Genomic DNA, 21,596 nt, shown 5'->3' on the forward strand with positions numbered 1-21,596 from the left:
TATTGAGATCTCATCTCTGAAGAGAAGACAGGACCACAAGCTTGGCTATTGTAGGTGGTTGCCAGGGCGTTGCTATGATGTCATGAGTGTTCTTATATGGTGCTGAATGTTTTTTGATTGCCGGAGCATTGCTATGAGGTTGCCATGTGTTCTAGGATGTTGCCAACTGCCCCAAGTCTGTCTCAAGTCTCTAATCTTCTGGCTTTTAGATATTTTTATTGGATTTTTTTAGGGTTAAGTTTAAGCGTGATGTTTGCCTTCGACACATACAGCTTATAGTCTCAGTCTTGTTTCTCTGCCCTGTGTTGCCCTGAATCTTATAAAACTGTTATTGTGTTGATAAATGTGATAATTGGTTTGAATTGCTCTTGTATCATTAAAAAGGCCGTCTCCCCGTTCACGTGGATCTTTTTCATGTGTTTTATTAGGCAATCCTCTGTACGAAAATCCGGCATTCATGGAACATTAGCATCACACCGTCCAGTTATCTTTAAACAATTCCCCACGGATCCACCTCAGCAGGCGTTTTTATGGCGCCTCTCAGGTAAAACGACGGGAAAGTATGCGACGACGCGAGAAAAGAAGGAAGGATGGATGGAAAAGGAGGACCAAGGATGTGGATCAAACGGAAGCTCATAAAAGGTACCAATAAGAGTTGAGACGTGAGTCTGGTCCAAACTTTTATATGGCCCCACCCACACAGCATGGGGGTGTCTGTTAGACTCATAACTCCGCCCACCACAGCTGCTGTGGGTTGATAGACAGCCCGTTACCTCACCCCAACACACACACACATCATTAAAACCCAAAGGCACACAGACGTCGTTCTTTTCTCCTGTCCCTCAAACAAACACACAGAGCTCTTGAAGGTTCAGACGCTCAAAGGCTTTCTCTGCTGACACAGCAACATTCAGATAAATTCACATTCATACTCTCAAAAACCAGACATTGAAGACTGTCTCAAGGATCAAAGTGCTCACACACTCCTTCTGTTAGGCAGAAGGTTGTGGGCAAAGATGCCATGCATAATGCATCTCCTCGCGGCCGTTTCTCTGATTTTGAGTGTCACCTCGGCAAACGCAGAATCAACCGGTAAGTACTATTGTATTATTTCATTTTTAAAGAAATTGGTGTCTTTTAATTCAGAACTGCCTATGTCATCTGAATGAGTATTTGAGTTCATTCTTAATAGCATTTCAATGCGATTTTATTAACTAGCTTTCCTCATTTCTCAGTTAGTCTCGTAAAATCTCACGCTGAGCTGTACATGTCAATCTAAATCTAAAATGGTCTTTCTTGCTTTTTATCTGTATCCCCATGCCATTTGTTTCTTTTAATTTGTCTATGTTTGCATTCTGCAACGCTGATGTGTTTATCACAACGCATCAGGCTCCAATTTTGCTGTGTTAGTTCTCTTTGTTTGTGTGTTAATGGTAGTTAATTCGGGACTTTCGTCTGAAATCGAAACAGAGAGATGAGCGCATAATACTTTTCTGTGCAACGATTACTTGAAGCCGTGTCTCAGCTTTTGAACATTAGAGTTACAAATAACAATTAAAGTTTAAACACATATGTTGGCAATCACGTTCTGCATCTAAACATTTCAGCAAATCATCTGTTAACAAAATGATGGGCAACAAAAAGAAATGGACAGATTCTACTTCTTTTCAACAGAAAAAAAGCGAAGCCAAAGAAATGCATGTGATGTTAAACAAAGAAAGATGGTGGTTTAGTGGTTGCTACTGTCCCGATTTATTTCCAACCAGAGGCTTGGATTTGGGGAGAATTTTGTTCAGTTTTACTTTTCGATCCTCTTACTGATTGCTCAGTCATGAAAATAAGTCTGGTCATCTCCCGCTGTTATAGGTTACAATAGGAAAAGTGTCATTTTGGTAATCGCGTTTTACACCATAATATTTGCCTGTTCAGCCAATGGCAGACTGCCATTGCCATAACAACCGACATCTGTGTTTGACATCCGATAGTAACACCACAACGGCTGAAGCTTTCATGAAGTTTTCCATCAAAAACCTTTAATGAAGATCCAATACAATCACAGTTCACGTCAATCTCAATTACACCATCAGTATCAGCAGACATGAATCTGAAATTCAAGAGCATTTATTTTATTCTGGAACCCAACAGAATAAACATGAAACTAAGAACTCAAAATGAAGGATAATATTGTCTTCGATCCTTCAAAACCTACTGAACTCCAAAACATAAAAAATCCATTAAGTCTTTTTTGAAACTCCACAAAAATTCATATCCAACTTGCTACTTGAACAGCGACAGCACTTACTGTCTAACAGAATGACATCAACCTAAAAAACTCGGGCATCATTCCCAGCATGCATTAGCATGAGGAACAACTTTATGTTTGTGAGCGGGATGCTTTGTGTTTGAATAACTCTTTGTATAACAGTTATATAACCGTTTATTAATGTTTCCTCTCGCAGTGTATAACCTGCTAACTTCACCGGACTGTCTGCCAGATCTTCTGCATGGAGGTTTGGCAGAGCAGGGAGTAACAGAACTCTTTATTCTCACAACGTTCCGTCTTCAGCCTCGAACCGGAACCACCGTATTTACTCTGTACAACCCGCAAGACAACAGCAAGTACTTTGAGTTTTCAGTAATGGGAAAACTCAATAAAGGTATGAAGATGACTTTTAGAGATGGGCTGAAGGAAGAGTTGTTTCAGAAGCAAATGTTATGAACATTTTCCATTGGCAAAATTGCTTGGATAATTTGATTATAATAGTTTTGCTGAGCAAGTAAATATGGTTATTTTTAATTTCATGTTTACCAAACAATTTAAGTCAAATAAATGTGGTTCAATTTACAAATGTTAGTAATTTAAGTTAAATTACTTCTCCATTCACTTTCATATGCTAATTCATGTTATCTAAATTTATACAAATACGATTGGAAACATTTCAGTTTTAAAGGTACTACTTTAATTAAAGGTAAACTTATGGTTTCTTTCTCTCTCTGTAGCTAGTTTACGATACCTCCGCCGAGATGGCAGGATGGGTACCGTCACCTTTAACAATCTCAAACTGGCCGATGGGGAAAAGCATCGCTTGCTTTTCCACCTGAAGGGACTGGAGGTAGGTGGTCCGAAGGCGTTTCCGCAGGGCCAGGGGGTAATACCTGTGCCCGGTGTGGAGCTTCACGTGGACTGCAGGCTGGTGGAGACCCTGAGAGATTTACCCGCTGTGTTTAACGGTCTTAACAATCACCAGGGAGTTGAACTCAAAACGATGCAGGGGAAAGCGCAAGTATATGACACGTTTGACTAGTTTCATGTACGCGGACTGTGTTTTTCACGTGCTGGTCTGAACGGCCTTTATGGATTGTGTTCTGATGGGCAGGAGGAGATTGAGGAGCTCAAACTGGCATTCGGTGATACGATGGAAAATGTTGCATCACTTCAGGACTGCCACACTCATCAGAGTGACTCCGTACAGACTTTAGGTAGCGATAAAGTCAAAAGTGTTCAATGCGGAATATAGGGAAACCGATAGGGAAATGGTGAATTAATTGAGCTTCTTTTCTGTTTATTAAGGGCTAAACACTAAACAGCTCACTACTCAGATGCTGGAGCTGACGAAGGTCATTAATGAGCTAAAAGATGTTCTCATTCAGCAGGTAAGATATTTATATTCTTAAAGGTCCAGTGTGTAGTTTTTTGGAATATAATATGTCTTCAGAGGTGTATAAGGACCTTACATTATGAAGGTTTTATTACATTAGAACAGGGGTTGGCAACCCGTGACTCTTCTGCCCCCCTGCTGCCGCTCCCTGCAGTCTGTATAAGATGCTTTTTGGTCGATCTGATCACAAGTTGACCAAAGAGGCACATAACCATTTACACCTGCTGCTGTATTGTGTCTATTATATCCACTTTTTACCACTTCTGTCTGGATTTCTTCAAGAAATATTTGAAAAAGCTTTTCACTTTTCATTCGAATAGACCAGTGGAGTGAGGCGTTAGGTGTAATTTGCAACTTCGCCACTAAATGGCACTAAATTGTATTAGTTAATATGAATTAATTTAATATTATTAATTATAAATAATAAGAATTGATTTAATATTCGTTATTTCCATTGCTTTTTAATCGCTCTAATATGTGTGTGTTAATGCATTTACAGGTAAAGGAAACATCTTTTCTCAGAAACACCATCTCTGAGTGCCAGGCCTGTGGTAAGACATCACACGAGCCAAAGCATACAAACAACACTTGCGCAAATGAGATTTTAACATGACCGCAAATATGCAACAGAACACCTGCCAAAAATGTACTCTAAGGCTTAACCATGAAGTACCGTTATTTCCGACCACATGCAACACATAATTTGTTACATTTCTAGGACTGGGCGGATCGGAGGTGGTTAAGTCAAAGTGTACTCCTGGATTGTGTTTCCGTGACGATATGTGCATAGAGACAGAGGATGGGACGGAGTGTGGACCGTGTCCTGATGGATACACAGGGGATGGGTACAGCTGTGATGATGTTAATGAGGTATAATATCTACTATCATGAGGAATCCCTGATATTTCCTTTAGATAAAAAAAATGTTCCTTCACAGAACACAAACCTCTCTAGTCCAATTGATCTTTTTTTTAAGAAAAAATAAAATCTCTAGAATGGATGCTACTGTAGGATGGGGCAGTCCAATTGATTAAATGGGCTGAATAAAATGCTTAGAAAAATATATAAAACAAGATATGCTTCTCTCTGAACTCACATCTGAGTAAATGAATGACATTGGCATGCATGTTGCTCTAAATTACAGTGCCAGTTTAACCCGTGTTTCCCGGGCGTGAGGTGTGTAAACATGGCTCCAGGGTTTCGCTGTGAAGCCTGCCCACTTGGATTCACCGGCAAACCGGTGGAGGGTGTGGGTGTGGCCTTCGCACAAACGCACAAGCAGGTACGTCATCCCAAACACATTGAAACAAAAGGCTGAAATGTTAAGCGATGACGATATCTCAAAAATCACACTGCACAGGTTAGACATAGTAACATAAAATAGTGCATGAAGTTCAAGCTACTTCAGCTTTGACCCTGTTTGTTGCGGATCTATTTATGAGCGGCTAATGATAACTGAGCAACTCGCATTCATATCTGTTCCCAGCATAATCCTAACATTCAATAGAAATATTACATCTTCACATGATTTATATAAAAAATCACTTATTAAATATGATCAAAGCAGCACGTGTTAAGAGCAGCGTTGAAGCCTTAGCTACAATAGAGCGCATGTTGGTTCATATCTCTCATTTGTAGGTGTGTGATGATGTCGACGAGTGTAAAGGTTCAGATAATGGAGGCTGCACTGCAAATTCCCTCTGTGTGAACTCTGTGGTGAGAACTGGCATCTACTCGAATCTGTGATCTTAAATGTTGATTAAAAAGCAGATTTAACCAATTTAGTGTCTGTTCTCTTGAATGTAGGGATCATATCAATGTGGCAGATGTAATACCGGTTTCACAGGTGACCAGATCCGAGGTTGTAAGCCAGAGAAAAGCTGTGGAAACCGGCTGCACAACCCCTGTGACCCCAACGCTCAGTGCACAGAGCAGAGAGATGGGACCATCACTTGTCAGGTACATAGTTGCACATTGCTGAACAAGGACCAAATGTATTGTTTTTGCTATTGTATTGCTTTGTGGTAAATGCTACACGTGTGTGCTTTAGTGTGGCATTGGGTGGGCTGGAAATGGTTTTCTCTGCGGAAAAGACACAGACATTGATGGATACCCAGACGAGAAGCTTCGCTGCAGAGACCCCACTTGCAGAAAGGTAACTATGGCAACAATGCAGTCGTTATTAATTTGCTCTGGAGATATAATTTGTCTGTCTCAAGAACAGCTGAATCATATTGTGTTTTCATAACTAGGATAACTGTGTCACTGTTCCAAACTCGGGACAAGAGGACGCAGACAGCAATGGGAGAGGTGACGCATGTGACCCGGATGCAGATGGCGATGGAATTCTCAATGAGCAGGTTAACACAAATGGGATCATAAGTTGCAAAGCTTTAATGTGTTCTTTAACTCTGGATATTATACTTTTTCCCTTCCATTGTTTCCTTTTCTCTTTCTTTCATTGATAAAGAAATAATCAGACCCCAAACTCAAAGATAAAAAATAAAGAATGTTTTGATGTGCATGTGTACAAATTTTAGGATAACTGCTGGTTGACGGCGAATATAGATCAGTTAAATAGCGATAAAGACAGTCACGGCAACGCATGTGACAACTGTGTCCGAGTGGATAACCCAGATCAGAGAGACACAGATTCAGATGGCTTCGGAGACGCATGTGACGATGACATGGATGGAGACGGTAAGGGATCACGTACACCATAACAAAAGATTTGTCCGTGTTTTTTCTTTCTGCTGCTGGGTCACCACATATTTATTCTAAGGGATAAGAAACATTCTGGATAACTGCCAGCGGGTGAAAAATCGTGATCAGCTGGATCGTGATGGGGATGGGGTTGGAGATGCATGTGACAGCTGTCCTGATATCCCAAATCCAAACCAGGTATTTCAACACGCATTTGAAAATACGAAATGTGATTTTTTTTCTGAAATAATAATCCTGATAAGATAAGGAATATTAATATTTGCATTCAATCTTCTCCCTAGTCTGATATTGACAATGATCTCGTTGGAGACTCATGCGACACAAATCAAGACAGGTAAGACGAGCAACCTTTTTTGTGCTTCATTACATATAGAAATGTGCACTAAGAATGGGTTTAGCTGTTATAAGACACCACAATTTGATAAAAAAAATTAGCAGACAATAATCTATAAACGTTCTGAGATTTTCACAACTATTTTGACATCACATATTGCATCTTCAAGTGATGGTGATGGTCATCAAGACAGCAAGGACAACTGCCCACTGGTAATAAACAGCTCCCAGTTAGACACAGATAAAGATGGACTGGGAGATGAGTGTGATGACGATGATGATAATGATGGTATTCCCGACACAATACCTCCCGGACCTGATAACTGTCGGCTGGTGCCCAATCTTGACCAGTTGGATGAAAACAGTGAGTACTCCCCATAAAGGCCTCTCGTAAACTTTTGTTCCAAACCAATTCCAGTATGCCATACATACACCATGAACTGTGGTACATTAATGAATCAATGTACCAACAAAATGAATCTACTCAACCTCATGTGACGAAACTGTAACTTGGTGAATAGGCCAAAATGGAAGTTAACAAAAATGTTTTTGCTCTTCTCTCCACTATCCAGATGATGGGGTGGGTGACATATGCGAATCCGACTTTGACCAGGACAAAGTGATTGACAGAATTGATAACTGCCCGGAAAACGCAGAGATCACCCTGACAGACTTCAGAGCCTATCAGACAGTTGTACTGGACCCAGAAGGTGATGCTCAGATTGACCCCAACTGGGTGGTTCTAAATCAGGTAACAGATCAGTAAGAGACATACAAAGAAAATTCTGCTTGTGATGTACGAGTCTGACAAACTCTTGTCTTGCCATAAAGGGAATGGAGATTGTCCAGACCATGAACAGTGACCCAGGCCTCGCTGTCGGTGAGTGGCTTATTTTTATTTGTACTTACATGATCTATTTTATGAATTACAACATATTGAGTCATCATACCCCCCTCTGATGTCACCAGGCTACACTGCGTTCAGTGGGGTTGACTTTGAGGGTACGTTCCACGTGAATACAGTGACTGATGACGACTACGCTGGCTTTATCTTTGGATACCAGGATTCCTCTAGTTTTTATGTCGTGATGTGGAAACAAACTGAGCAGACGTACTGGCAGGCCACGCCCTTCAGAGCCGTGGCTGAACCTGGCATTCAGCTAAAGGTCGGTTAGCTGAATTTTGAGATTGTGAATGTAAATGTTGTGTCTTGAATGAAAATAACAAAGCTCTCACTGTTTTTATCTCGTAGGCAGTGAAATCTAAATCTGGACCAGGTGAGCATTTGAGAAACTCTCTTTGGCACACCGGTGACACTAATGATCAGGTGCGTCTGCTGTGGAAGGATCCACGGAATGTTGGCTGGAAAGATAAAGTGTCATACCGCTGGTATCTGCAGCACCGCCCGCAGGTCGGATACATCAGGTGAGCAAACTAAGCACGTGATTCAAACTTAAGATCAAGCAAAAGTTTGAGACCTTTTCAATGGAGCTAGGAGGTGATGGCATATCAGTCACCCGATTCACATGAAAAAGAAACCGGTCACAGCTCGATATGATTCAGAAATTGACTTTTATGTGTTTAGGGTGCGTTTCTATGAGGGCTCCGATCTGGTGGCAGACTCTGGGGTGACAATTGATACCACAATGAGAGGTGGAAGACTGGGTGTCTTCTGCTTCTCTCAGGAAAACATAATCTGGTCTAACCTGAAGTACCGCTGCAATGGTGAGAATGCACGCAAATGTTTCACAGGAACACCACTGCAACATTCATAACAGATAGATGGTTATATTCATCCATCATATGATATTAATAGAACCGTTGAAAATTATATAAATATTTATAAACAGATTGAACGTAAATTAATATCAATTTATTTATAAATGATTGTTTCGACACAGCTGTACATATACAACAATGAATACATAAACTTACCCAATGTAGCTGTAATCTTCAAAAGCCACACTTACCATTTGTGTATTGTATCTCTTTATAGACACCATTCCAGAGGATTTCCAGGATTTCAGCACACAACATGGCGCGGACCCGCTGTAAATAACACCTATATCGGTATACCCACTTGAGTGTGTGTGAGTGTATATACTCGCACCATTACGCACATTCTTGTGTGCTTCTGAAAACACAGCTTTGCACAATGTGTGTGTAAAATTGGGATATGTGTATACACAATGTGTATGCCTTTTTTATCCACTCATTTTTTTACTCATTTTTAAAAATCCTCATGCAAATAAACTAGTTCATATGACATTTAGATAAAAGATGAATAGTATCTTCTGTTTTTCAATACAATTGCCAAGAATGAAGGTAGTTATACATCAAATCCATTGTTAAGACAATATTTACAAAAATGATCAAACATGTAAAAAGGAAACCTGATGTCTCAAATTCTGTTTGAAAAATAATAAAAAAATAAGATTTTGTTATTGATTTTGACAAGATTCTATTCCGTGGCCCTGAGACAATACATCCGTTTCAAACTTCAAGTAAGACAGTAATGCCCGGTTTAATTTTCATTTTGAAGGTAAACTACTCCTTTAATCCTAGTCTCAGACTAAAATGAATGATTGGCCGTCTGAAATTCAAATGACTTGCCCTGAAACATCAATATCAATGTCAGTGCCATTGTTTGTCTCAAGATGCACACCCCTAAAGGCATTTTTATAAAAGCGACTAAGGCGTAGTTGTGTCTTAAGCCAAGCCTCGTCTTTGAAAACGGGCCTAAGACATCTGGATATGCAACCAAACGTAAGTGGCTAGCCTTTGCATCAAGATTGTGTCTCTGATGCCTGAAAATACCGGTAGACGGCTCACTAGGCTTTGTTTAAAAGACCAAGTGAGCTAGTTCACTTTTGTTCTGAAGCATTTGTGCATGGGTGAGGTAACACAGAGCCCTGCTGTTTTCGCTCTTAGCTCATGCTAACCTCAGCAAGCCCCTGTTCACATTCCTGCTGTATGTAGAAGCTGTTTTATTGGACTTTGGGGGAAATCTTCCTCCAAGAACATTTAGAAAACAAGCCCAGCAGGTGGCAGTACGGCCCAAAAGTTCATCGAGTCCTCCTTTGAGTTATTTTTAGAACGATGCGTCCCTCACAATGTTCCCCCTTCTGTGCCTTACCTTGTGTCCTTTTGAATGTGAATTCAGTCTGTCTATCTTTTTGCACTCACTGAGAAAGTAGTTGATTATGAATAGCATTACGCAACTAAATGAATCCCACTTGAGAGTCGGAACTGAAGCCAGAAGTGCTTTCACATACCGCTTTACTCATCATGAATCACCCCTGTAAACTTTACGGTGTCACCCAGCGAGGGAAACGGCGGCGCGGGGAATGAGTGCAGAGGAAGAAGCGTACCTGTGAATGTCACTCCCCTGCAACACACAGTCGTCCTACAACACACACACACACGGCAAAAATGGAGTAATGGTTAGAGATGATTGTCATGTGTCGAATGATTACAAAACATTTTATGGTCTTATGTGCCCTTTATTTTAATATTCCCTGAGGAAACATAGTACAGTGACTGTATCGTGGGGTATGTAACGGTCCTGGATGATTACCATTCGTATATTAGCACATGGTAATTCAAAGTGGTTCAAAGAATGCACTTGAATTTATATCAATACAGCGTCCCCAAAACACAGTGATGTTTACAACAACAAGAAACCGTTTAAGAATTTAGACATTTGTATCACAAATAAAAATCGTCGTGTAACCAAATGTAAAGTCCAAATCTGCAGAGGACCGTTGAAGAAGATCGTAACCGTTTCGTTAACCTACTGGACATCGCTGTGATGTAATTTATTCAGGGCTAAAATTAGTCCTCATGCGCCGCTAATAATGGCGATACTAGCAGCGCGCGAACAGCACCTCAGCATCGCGAGGGCGCGCAAATTCTGAGGCACAGTTGGACATCAGCTGGTCACGCGTCGCGCGTTATCAAAAGAGCGACATCACGACTTTTCGGGAGCCCCTACTGAGAGATTTACCGCAGAAGCACAATGTTCCCTCAAATGTCCCCGACGCGGCGGTTTCACAACGTTCCTTTCATATCCTCGCACACATTTACGCGACGAGACACTCACACATCTCTCTTTTCGGTCGAGCCGGTCAATCGTGTCAGAATTAGAGGTGTCGGTCAGTTCGTTTTTCTGCTCTTTCTGTCTTCCCTCAAAATGGAGGAAATCTGACTGAATGATTTCCTGCCGTATCTGATAGAGGGACATCTACACACCAAATTTGTACAACGTTCCGGTAACAGCGAGAATCCCGAAGCATCTTTCTTCCGTGATTGGATGATCGCCCAACGCTACGGAAATATGGCCATTTATGTACCGAGGACTAAGCGCCAATTCACCTTCACGTACGTTGCGTAATGCGACATTCCCCACGGCTCCGTTCAATGCGTTAACGCTGGTATATGGAAAGTGTGCGATGTGGCTTATGTGGATGCGAAATGGCTTTTCATGCCAGAAGAACATTGAATTGACACTTTGACGAGCATAAAAACTACGAGTGCAAATCCACTGACGGGCACAAAATAATTGCCTTTAATTGCGCGTGTGGGTGGAGCGCGCCCCCCATCTGTTTTAGGGACATTGAAGTGTACATATGTATCATTGTATTTGCATTATAACAAAAATCAACAAGCATCAAATATGAAGAATAAAACTGATATGCAGTCTAAGTGGAACTGGCTTGGACGTCGATATAAAAACTTTTCTTACATTAAAAAACTATTTTTGGTTCCCTAACCAAACGAAAACCAAATACTAACATTAAGACAACGTTGCGTTTTAAGATAATTTTCCTAAATTGCATCAGCATATAATGCGGGTGTTTCTTACTTTTTCTTCTCATTATCATAGTGTTTAATTAAAGTCAAGAAACTCTAGATATTTGGGGTCAGTGGGGTGGTTGTTCATAGAAAAGGTTAAGATTCCATATTAATAAAGGAATAAATCACGCATTAAAATAAGAAATGCAGGTTATATGAATGGTGATGCGCATTGATATGCCGGTCTCGTGCTACCCACTTTCCCTCAGACCCAGTAGCCTTGTCTAGCCATCCAAAAAAGAGAGGAAATATGAAAGGTAACATTGCCCTCTTGTTACAATATGACCCTGTGGAATTCATTTTCTTATTCACTCCATTCTAAGCGAAATCATTTGTCACCTTCATTCATCCAAAAAGCTGACAGATAAACTGAAAGAACAACGTGTAACAGAGCCGAATTTAGGCAGGCAGGCAGGATGGAGGGAGGGAGGGAGTGATGGAGACTGCTTGTGAATTCCGGAAACGCTTCTCCACATGGAGCGATGGGCTGCTACATCCGCGTGAGGCTCATCGCATCCAGCACGATCGACGAGAGAGGATTGGTGGGCACGCGGTATTCCCTGTCGTGTACGTGGAAAATGGGCAGGCTCGGGGAAGCTCGGTCACGCAGCGTGGGCGCTGTGTGTGGAGCGCGAGTATAAAAGCGCGAGGAGAGCGGCAGGGAGATGCAGCAGACGGCAACTGAAGCGCACGCGGAACACACTCAGCATCAGCACCATGGTTCTTATCTGGACTCAGTTCGGCGTCAAACACAAGAATGTCAAGTGTAAAGTCCGAGTGATCCACGGCGAGGAGGCATGGGCATCAGAGGTGAGAGGATGACATTTAAAAATGCAGAAATTCGATATTTTCCATGTTCTCCACTAGTTTATTTACATGCAAAGACTTTGGACATTGAGTGCATCTTAAAGAATAAAGACACGTGTATAGTTTTCTTGTACTTTTAGTCTTAGTACATTGCATATTTTTGTGTACAGGCATTTTAAACATATTTTAAGGAAACATATAGTACAAATGTTATTTGTTATTATTATTTATTTTTAATTCCATTCGGGATTGAGTTGCTTTACAGTTTGACTATTATAGTAATTAAATTTTTTTATGTAATGATAAAGTTAACTGCCAATACACCTTCTTTCACACTTAAGCAGAGATGGCAATTTTGTTTTATTTCTGCAATATTCAAAAAATAAAAAATGCATGAATTGATCAAGCACCAGTCTATACATGACACCCTTCATTTTTAATCTTTACCCAAACTAACATTAATCTCCATGATCACCCTAAAATCTGATTTATTTTAAAAATGTTTCTAAACTTCTTTTCTGTGTGTGTGCAGGAGGTGCGAGAGGAGCCTGAGGTGTCTAGCCCCCCGCCCTCACCCGAGTGTTTGGATTACTACGCTGTGCTTGGCGTTCCAAGTGACTCCAACGAGGAGGAGATCAGACGGGCGTACAAGCGTCTGGCGCTCCGTTACCACCCTGACAAGAACCAAGACGCAGACGCCGAGGATAAATTCAAACAGATTGCGCAAGCCTATGACGTTCTGACAGACCCAGAGAAACGCAGCGTCTATGATCAACAAGGTGAGATCAAAGCACACACCAAAACATATTTCCATAGTATGTTCTGGAGGGGGGTCTTGGATTTAAATGTCAAAATTGTATTTAGAAAAAGACAGATTTCACATATAATCTTACACTTTGGGAGAGATCTTTGGGTACTGCTCACACGCACAGTATCAGAGTGCAGATATACAGTGAGTGCAAGGGGTTCAGACATCCCCTGCAGAATTGACTCTCTCTCTCTTTCTGCACATGCACACAATGTGCTGCAGACTTACATGTACAAATATATATGCAAACATTGTTATATATTAAACAAGATTTTATTAAGTTTTTTCCACACGCATGCTCACAAAGCTCTGGGAAAACCCTCCGAATGTTTTTTCTGACAGTTGTTCGGTCTTCCCCAGGTTTGCCCAAAGGGGGTGTGGCTTCCACAGGAAACAAAAGCGACCCCTCCCAAAGCGCATCAAAAGCCGACGCCCACGCCTGGCGCATGTTCTTCAACTTTGAAGTCGACTCCGACGAAGACCTCTTTAACCCGTTCATGCGAAACCCCCTTCCCAACCTCAGCCGTCACCATGGCAACAAGACCGGCCTCAAGCCGCCGGGCGGCGCCGAGGTCCACGAGATCCTCGTGTCACTGGAGGACATCCTGACTGGGGTGACGAAGCGCGTGAAAGTATCTCGCCTCCGTCAGACGGACAAGCACACGGTGAAGCCGGAAGAGCGCGTGTTCGACGTTGAGGTGCAGAAAGGATGGAAAGAGGGGACGAGAATCACTTTTCCCAAGGAGGGGCATCAGATGTTAGGCCACGCCCCGAACGACCTGGCGTTCGTGATTAAGGAGAAAAAGCACGCCCAGTTCAGACGAGACGGCTCGCATGTTGTGTACACCTCCATCATCACGCTGCGAGAGGTGAGATGCGTACGTGTGTTTATGTGTGCGCGGTACGAAATGTTCCCTCGCTGTCTCCAGGACTCAATAAGCCTCTGCAGAGAGCACCTTCTAAATTTAGCATCTCGCCCCCGCAGCCTCAGCTCACACACAAACTCATACACACTCCCCCTCCCATCTCACACCACCACCTCCTCAGCATCGTCTCGCACACACTCTGTCATCCTCTCCTCCTGCTCTCCTCCATCATCTTTCTATTCTATCTTTTAACTATTTTGATCAATCGATAGAAGTTCACCAATTATTTGTTATCAAAAAATCCTTTTGGCATTCCAAAAAATCCGATTTATTCTCTAAATCTTATTCAAACATTCCCATTCTAACTTTCTATACAAACCTTCCCCCCCTCTCTCATTTCCACATCCTCTTCATCATTTTCAATCCACCCACGTCCACTCATCGCCCGCAGACTGTAGCGTCGATGAAAAATGAGAGCGATTAGCTGCTCTTGCGTAACAGCGAGGTTCAATCTGTCTGGCCTATATTCCGCCCGCATTCAACTCATAATAGATGCTCGCGTTATATAAAACCAAACTACATTATATGCACAAGTGGAATAGATCTTAAAACATATGCCAGAGTGGCATTAAAGCAGCTGCAGTGTGTGATTTAACAGTTCAGGAGTCGCAAAGAACAGCTCGGCTTTGTGCCGAGATCGATATAGGTGCGATTGAAGTCACTTTAATCTATATGAAGCTTAAAGATGCAAAATATTAAACTAAATATTCCTGTTTCTTTTCAGGCTCTGTGTGGATGCACAGTGAACGTCCCGACCCTTGACGGACAGACAAAGCCCCTCCCATGCAGTGATGTCATAAGGCCAGGATCGATCAGACGCCTCATAGGGGAGGGTCTGCCCAGAGTGAAAAACCCTGCCCAGCGTGGTGACCTGCTGGTGGAGTTTCAAGTGGTTTTCCCCGATCGCATTCCACCGAGTAGCAAGGAGATCATCAAACACAGCTTGGGACAATGTTAACTACTGAGCACACACAAGTGGACACACACTAATTTCACTGACGCGCGTGACGTCAGCCGTTTGTCTCTGTGAGGCACACACATCGAACACACACTCACGCAGGTGTGAGGAAACTCACACAAACCATAGACATGCAGGTACTGTATGTAATACCTGTATGAGACGACATGTTTCGAAAACACACAAGGTATATGCTGAACACACACCTGCATTTCTCTGAAGTGTTAACATACTTCTTTATCCTTGACGACCTTGTACTTGCGTACAGAACTGTCAGTCATTTAGTCTCTATGAGAGATTCCTGTGTCATGTTCCAATGAATTATTTGTAAAGATTATACTGAGGTGAGGTGGATTTCTAACATATAGAACCTGCCGTGTATGACGAATGCATGTTTTATAAGGATCAATAAAGTTTTATTAATGAAACGTGATTTGGGTCTTTGATTACTTGTGATATCAACCCAAGAAGATTATTTCATTGACAGAATAAAGATTTCTCCTTTGAGGACCAGGCATTCAAATGCCTTGTGTAAATAATAAACCGTTTAAATCATTCCTGCATATATTATCATATTTCGCAGCCTTAAAACTTGTTTCTGTGGATTAGAATAGCCTACTAATGAACTTCATGGCTTCTTGAGGACATGGTGTGGTTGACTTCAAGTCACTTTTAATGAACACTTTATCCACTTGGGAACGATGTGTTCTGTGAAGCGAAGTCAGTGAGGGTTTAAAATAACATGCAGCCTATTTGGTCTATTTGGAATACGACTTGACATTTTCTCAAGTCATTTGTTACAGCTGAGATTTGTTACTGACATCCTTACACAACAGACTGTGGTTCACAGTGAATGTGTAAATGTGTGATGTGAGAAGAACATTGTCTTGTGTCAGTCTTTGTGAATCATTCTCACACCTTTAACCACCAAACACTTATTCAGGCTCAGAATGGCCTTTTAATAGCTGCGTGACATTAATCGGTGAGAATCAGTGAATTCTGATGCGTAATGTTTGCCGGTTATAGTAACAATCAGCATTTGCATTATGTAAATGAGCGACACATGGTGCACACACATATTTTTGCTTGTATTTCAGGAGCCTCCAGAAACCAGATCAATACAGACATAGATTATGCAACTTGTGTTTCATAATGCACCTTATGTATCTACAAAATGTAATTGTTTACATACATTTTTTGACAGGAATGTTAATATAGGAATTAGTGTTTTAACAGTCATGACTTCAATGAAAACACAAATACTTTTGTAAAGTATACATACAAAACCCACAAAATTATTTTAATCTTAAATTCTTTAATGTTATACTGCCCCCTCTTGGTTATCAAATGAATCGAAGGAATAAAATGTTTATAGCAAAAGTAGTTTGTTATACAGAAAGCTCCCACGAAACCAAACATATGAAGTACTGCTTTGGAAGAATTTACCTGTCTACCTTAAGAGTACACAGTACGCAGTAAAGCCTTTACGCAGAAGAAACATCAGTCATAATAATGTGTTCATGACTACCCCAGAACAATGTGGATACAACAAACTGCCCCGATTTAAACGATAGCTTATGTTAAAGTCTGTCTAATGAAGAAGCACGTAAACGTAGTGATAATTTCATGTGTGCGATACATACATTTGTGTTTTACAAACCTGTGAAGGCGTTTAGTGGCGACCTCCTCCGGATATTACTAGGCACTGTCCCGATCAAAACAGCGTATCAATCGTATTATATACACATTCTCTCAGAATAATATGAGCACTTGCTATTTACCTTCCAATCTCTGAAATGTCAGGGTTCTGCAGTGACTTATTTAGGGAAACCACGAGCCTTGATTTCAGCTCAACTCAGCTGAAAGTCTTTAACCATCAAGCGCAGAAAGAAGCCGCAGGACGCCCTGCAAAAGTGCCTTAACTTATTGAACATTGTGTGGGTTTGCAGACGAGTAAGACCACCAAATAGAACCACATACATAAGGTAAGACATCGATGTTATTGTACATGGTTGATTTGAAGAGGCGAAGTGACAAAAGCTCCGCACTCCAGCACTTACGCACGGCGGAGTCAGAGTCGCTTTTAATTGATGTCAATGGAGCGCACCTGTGCGCAACTCTTTTGCTGTCAGTTTTAGAGGTTTTATAGTTATTATTTTACACAAACGCATCAACCACAACTGATAACATTAAGTAAGGATCGAAGTCACAGGTGCATCCTTGATTTGTGATGAAATGTCGCAGCTGGGATCGGCTGTGCCCTCATCCAACTTAGCCGAGGGCCTCCCGGTGTCCAGTTTGGCACTGTTGATCCTGGTTCTGATTCCCTGCGTGGTTCTGCTGCTGCTCATCAACTGTTTGTTTGTGGGCTACAAGCTCTTTCTGTTGACCCGGAGGAAGAGAGAGCGCTGCGGGTCCGAGATCTCGCTCATGCACTCGTCTCTATCCACCCGCCACAGGATCGCGCGCTTCTCTGATGAACCTCTGTTCGCTCCGCACAGGAAGACCGACTACGTTTCGGTTTCGGAACCGATGCTGGCGCCGCCGATCACGTCGTCCTTGACCTCCTCGGCGGAGAGAAAGGCCAACGGACAGCGCGGCAGGATTCTACACCCGGATGGGGCCAGGTACCCCGGGTCCGGGTCAATGCGCGTGCCAAGCTGGAGGAAAAGCGCCCCGGTTCTGCTGCAGTCCAGTGATTCGGAAACGGAGCGTGTAAACACTGTGCCCCCGAACTCACCCGCGCTTCATGTGACTCCAAACGGGGTAGGGACAGTTTATCTGAAGCTTTCCATTTTGAATACTTCAGTATTTTATTAATTTTTTATAGTAAATACTACAGAATATGTAATCCCATTATAATAGAATTTACTACAATGTTGTTTAATGACTAAATCTATATCTGATGTTGGAAGTGGATTCAAAGGTATTACAATAGTATAATGCATGAGAAATGGACCGGAAAATAGGTTTTGCTCAATTTATGACTTGGATTTAATTGACATTTTTGTGTTGAAGTTAATGCTCTTGTTACAGTTCTCCGTTCCAATGGCTTCCATGCGTCGAAGCAGCACCATGGACCTGGAGAGTCATTATCTGGATAAGATCCGTGTGGAGTGCGAGACGGCCAGCAGCATCCCGCCAGAGAACTCCTGTTATGTGCCTTCATCCAGCCCTTCTGCTGGAGGCCCAGGTCTGGACAGTGACTTTGGAGCCAGCGCAGGTCAGTATGATGTCATTAGTGTGAAGGTTAATGTATCTAAAGTAGTTGACTCAAGGACTTTTTCAGAACTATTTTGGGTGGTCTTTTGTATTTGGAGTTTGTCATGTCTTTGAATTGTCCGGTTGTTTGTGCAGGCGTGTCTCTGCGTATCCTTTCTATGGACAGTGATGGATTATCGGGCTCGGCTTGGGCGTCCGCTCTGGAATGGGATTACTACGACCCAAGTTACGTCACTCAGAACCACGTTCCCAAACACAGACACCACGCACCCCCTATCACTACCAAACAGTACTGGGTCTAGAATTTGTTCCATAGAGAGACTGGAGAACACTTAAACATGGCTCAAATCAGCCATTCTGTCTCTAGAACGTTTTAGTTAAGCAGAGTCTGTATTTATGCACTTGCTGTTTTAACTGCAACCCATAACATCCCACCACACAAGTTAAAAAAAAATTAATGTTCACTTCTGAAACAGTGTTCTGCTCACAAATATATTAACACTATCACTCCAATTTTTTTCTTCACTTTAGAGATCTTCGACCACATTGTTTTGTGTATATTTAAAGTGTTTCACGTTTGTTTATTTTACATGTTTTGTGTCACAATCGGTTCGTAGTTGCTGAGGTCCCCAGAAGAGCCTTTTTGTCTAGATGTTGGAGTTCTTTTAACACCCTACACATTGTATTAATATAATGTATTTAGATGCGTCTGAATTGAATAAAGTTTTTATATTACAAGCTACTGTGTTAACATTTTTCCACAACAAATGTAAATGTGTAACAAATTGCATTTGGTCCTTAAATTGAAAGGAATCATAATCCAGAATATAGATTTCCTAAACCAGATTAAACGTGAAAGCTTTGGAAACGACCATATCAAATTCCTCTACCTATAAAACGGATACTGATAAGAATAGTCGACTAGCAAGACATGTGTGCATGACAGAAATAATAGAGATCGATAAGAGAAACTTTTCAAACATCGCTTTTATTGGAAACACAGTTTATGAGGAGCTGGATGCAGCCACTGCTGCCCGACGGGGCTTGGGCACTGTTCCCTCACGGAATCCATTTCTGAAAAACAACACCACAAAAAGTGTCACAACAGCTACAACTCAGCCAGTAAAGTTAACAGACAAACATGACGGTGTATTTCTCCAACCACTGATGAAAATCAACAGCAGCACAGGCTAAACGAAACATCAAATTAGAAGAACAGCTCAAGCTTACCTCAGTGTAAAACTTATATCACTGGACAGTCATTTGTTCAGACATTTATTTTTTAACATCATTGGTAAGCAAGTGCATAAATACTGCCAAAACTACAATGTTCTTTGATACAAATGGACACTTTTTAGGGTTCCACCGAATAAAAAGGAACATCTCTAAAAAACACTTGAATTACATTTCAAAAGCGAAGTCAAAATTAGAAAATAATCTCAGACAAATGGCGTAAAGCCTGAAAACACTGAAAAAGCTACAATTAACTAAAACTTCACCATTAATAGAAACACAACATACTCCAGACACCTCTGATAGGGGCATTTCCCACCACAACCAGGACATGATTTCTGGAATATTGCTATTTTCATGGCGTCCGAGGTGGGTAATATTCTTAATCCAAGGGGTCTAGAATGCAGCACAAGCACGCAAAACTACAATCAAGCATTTCATCTCACCTGAACCGACGGAACACAACCTTCATGTGTCTCATGCGTCCAGTTCCTGTGGTGCTTCGTCTCTTGGCCTTTGCGCTCCAGTTGTCTAGAAACAACAACAATTTTAAAACATGAAAAACAAACAGAATCTCTCACCATCAGCCCGTCTATAAACACACCTCAGATTAAAGCTAATATCACTGGACAGTCATTTGTTCAGACATTTATTTATTAGGTCATCACAGGTAAGCATAAGAATGCAGGTGGTGTTGATGTAAACCAAACCGACACACCATACTACAGAATAACGAGTCATACTTACACTTTCTCTTGCGCTTGGCAGGGTAACCGCACTTTCCGCAGGTGGACTTCTGCAAGTGGTACGCTTTAGATCCACATCGGCGGCACAGAGTGTGCGTCTTATTGCGACGCTTTCCGAAAGACGACGTACCCTTCGTCTGGAAAACACAGGAATCACATCACTGTCATGTGTCAGATGTCATGATCTTTAGCATGTCGCCTATGTAGGTTGCGAGTCTCCGCTAGACATGTTTGAGAAGCGGCTAGCTCAGAATTCTCGCCACGGAAGCACCCGTGATGTAAATCTGTTATGGCGATGCATAGCATTGAAATCAAATCTAGTGATGTGAAATACAGAGCCAGTTATTACTAAGAGCGCCATTAAAACACACAGGCACAAGACTCGAGTTCGTTATAAAGCTTTCAACATGAAGGCTAAGCGACATGCTAACTTTTATAATCAAACTACAAATTATGAACAAATCACGAACATAGTAGATGATATCGGGCCTTGAGTGTGTATGCTTGTGTTGTGATGATCATTTAAGTGAGAAACTTGCGTTATTGAGCAGATGTTAGAGGATTTAAGGGCAAGACGTTGTCAAACTCACCATCTTTCCTTAGAGCTGATTCGAAAGAGGCCGGAAGAGGCGCCGGTGTACCGTTAAAACAGTACCGGTGATATTCCGGTGCAACCTCTAAATATGTCCCCCGTGTCCACTAAGGGCTTTTCTCATCAAACCGACACCTCGAGCCTATGTGGATTAATTTAAACCGTAATAAGCAATTGGATGATATAACATCAGGTCGCCTAATTGATTTTATGGGAGCGAGGATCGTTTTGTTTTTCATGCTCGTCACGTGGAACCTAAAAGCGTCTGTACCGCAAGATCGATTTGAATGTTTTTAGCCGCGTTCGGTTTTGCACACAACCTGAATCGATTTAAACTCATGCGAGACGATGTGGTACGTTAACTATTTATTTTAAAATACTAAAATAACATTCAAACCAAATTTAGGAAAGTCAACAGTTATAAAGCGAGCGCCCTCTAGTGTGCAAAGAATACAGTCCCAGTGTCGGTGTTAAATTAATGGCCAATTTACAAACTATCAGAGCAAACTTCTGCGACAGACGCACATCCGTATAAACTGATGCTGAACTGGCATTCTTATTGACATTATATATCCATGTTAACTGCTTCCATACTTAATGGGACTTATTTTTGTCTTATTTCCCCAAATCCAATAACTGAAGCCGGGCGCCTCGTTTGGGGAAATGGTGAGATCAGTGATGTGTACATTTTTATAAATCCTTAAGGATTGTGGCTTTTATATGCTTGATGCAAC

General features: G+C 41.7%; 4 protein-coding genes across 4 annotated transcripts; 3 read left to right on the forward strand and 1 right to left on the reverse strand.

Annotated features, from left to right (window-relative positions):
* The first annotated feature begins 784 nt into the window (after window positions 1-784).
* thbs4b (thrombospondin 4b) lies at window positions 785-9,163 on the forward strand. Its single transcript, XM_079487113.1, has 22 exons — window positions 785-1,092; window positions 2,460-2,657; window positions 3,001-3,284; window positions 3,378-3,480; window positions 3,572-3,654; window positions 4,159-4,210; window positions 4,378-4,529; window positions 4,804-4,941; window positions 5,298-5,375; window positions 5,466-5,618; window positions 5,710-5,814; window positions 5,912-6,019; window positions 6,200-6,359; window positions 6,442-6,560; window positions 6,665-6,717; window positions 6,887-7,080; window positions 7,289-7,467; window positions 7,548-7,596; window positions 7,686-7,882; window positions 7,969-8,141; window positions 8,302-8,441; window positions 8,713-9,163. Exons 1-22 carry the CDS (start codon window positions 1,017-1,019, stop codon window positions 8,769-8,771), a joined length of 2,853 nt encoding a protein of 950 aa, XP_079343239.1. The 5' UTR covers window positions 785-1,016; the 3' UTR covers window positions 8,772-9,163.
* A 2,925-nt stretch (window positions 9,164-12,088) lies between these two features.
* LOC306911627 (dnaJ homolog subfamily B member 5) lies at window positions 12,089-15,623 on the forward strand. The gene is made up of 4 exons (XM_079487096.1): window positions 12,089-12,380; window positions 12,910-13,156; window positions 13,546-14,054; window positions 14,836-15,623. The coding sequence occupies exons 1-4, from the start codon at window positions 12,288-12,290 to the stop codon at window positions 15,067-15,069; spliced, it is 1,083 nt and encodes a 360-aa protein (XP_079343222.1). The 5' UTR covers window positions 12,089-12,287; the 3' UTR covers window positions 15,070-15,623.
* Window positions 15,624-17,073: 1,450 nt separating this feature from the next.
* hwa (huluwa) lies at window positions 17,074-19,129 on the forward strand. Its single transcript, XM_079486783.1, has 3 exons — window positions 17,074-17,835; window positions 18,106-18,292; window positions 18,427-19,129. The coding sequence occupies exons 1-3, from the start codon at window positions 17,305-17,307 to the stop codon at window positions 18,591-18,593; spliced, it is 885 nt and encodes a 294-aa protein (XP_079342909.1). The 5' UTR covers window positions 17,074-17,304; the 3' UTR covers window positions 18,594-19,129.
* Window positions 19,130-19,260: 131 nt separating this feature from the next.
* rpl37 (ribosomal protein L37) lies at window positions 19,261-21,448 on the reverse strand. Its single transcript, XM_079485879.1, has 4 exons — window positions 20,861-21,448; window positions 20,272-20,407; window positions 19,971-20,055; window positions 19,261-19,365 (listed from the first exon to the last, which is right to left on the reverse strand). The coding sequence occupies exons 1-4, from the start codon at window positions 20,861-20,863 to the stop codon at window positions 19,296-19,298; spliced, it is 294 nt and encodes a 97-aa protein (XP_079342005.1). The 5' UTR covers window positions 20,864-21,448; the 3' UTR covers window positions 19,261-19,295.
* Window positions 21,449-21,596: the final 148 nt, after the last annotated feature.

The sequence above is a fragment of the Barbatula barbatula genome (genome assembly GCF_947034865.1).
Source record: "Barbatula barbatula genome assembly, chromosome: 22".
NCBI lineage: Eukaryota > Metazoa > Chordata > Actinopteri > Cypriniformes > Nemacheilidae > Barbatula > Barbatula barbatula.

Coding starts and splice junctions, on each gene's coding strand:
- hwa (XM_079486783.1), top strand. CDS start 17,305: ATGTCGCAGCTGGGATCGGCTGTGCCCTCATCCAACTTAGCCGAGGGC. Junction 17,836..18,105: donor TTCATGTGACTCCAAACGGG/GTAGGGACAGTT, acceptor CTCTTGTTACAG/TTCTCCGTTCCAATGGCTTC. Junction 18,293..18,426: donor TGACTTTGGAGCCAGCGCAG/GTCAGTATGATG, acceptor TTGTTTGTGCAG/GCGTGTCTCTGCGTATCCTT.
- LOC306911627 (XM_079487096.1), top strand. CDS start 12,288: ATGGTTCTTATCTGGACTCAGTTCGGCGTCAAACACAAGAATGTCAAG. Junction 12,381..12,909: donor AGGAGGCATGGGCATCAGAG/GTGAGAGGATGA, acceptor GTGTGTGTGCAG/GAGGTGCGAGAGGAGCCTGA. Junction 13,157..13,545: donor CAGCGTCTATGATCAACAAG/GTGAGATCAAAG, acceptor GGTCTTCCCCAG/GTTTGCCCAAAGGGGGTGTG.
- thbs4b (XM_079487113.1), top strand. CDS start 1,017: ATGCCATGCATAATGCATCTCCTCGCGGCCGTTTCTCTGATTTTGAGT. Junction 5,815..5,911: donor GAGACCCCACTTGCAGAAAG/GTAACTATGGCA, acceptor TTTCATAACTAG/GATAACTGTGTCACTGTTCC. Junction 6,360..6,441: donor CGATGACATGGATGGAGACG/GTAAGGGATCAC, acceptor ATTTATTCTAAG/GGATAAGAAACATTCTGGAT.
- rpl37 (XM_079485879.1), bottom strand. Junction 20,056..20,271: donor TGCCAAGCGCAAGAGAAAGT/GTAAGTATGACT, acceptor TGTTGTTTCTAG/ACAACTGGAGCGCAAAGGCC. Junction 19,366..19,970: donor GTTGTGTTCCGTCGGTTCAG/GTGAGATGAAAT, acceptor GTTGTTTTTCAG/AAATGGATTCCGTGAGGGAA.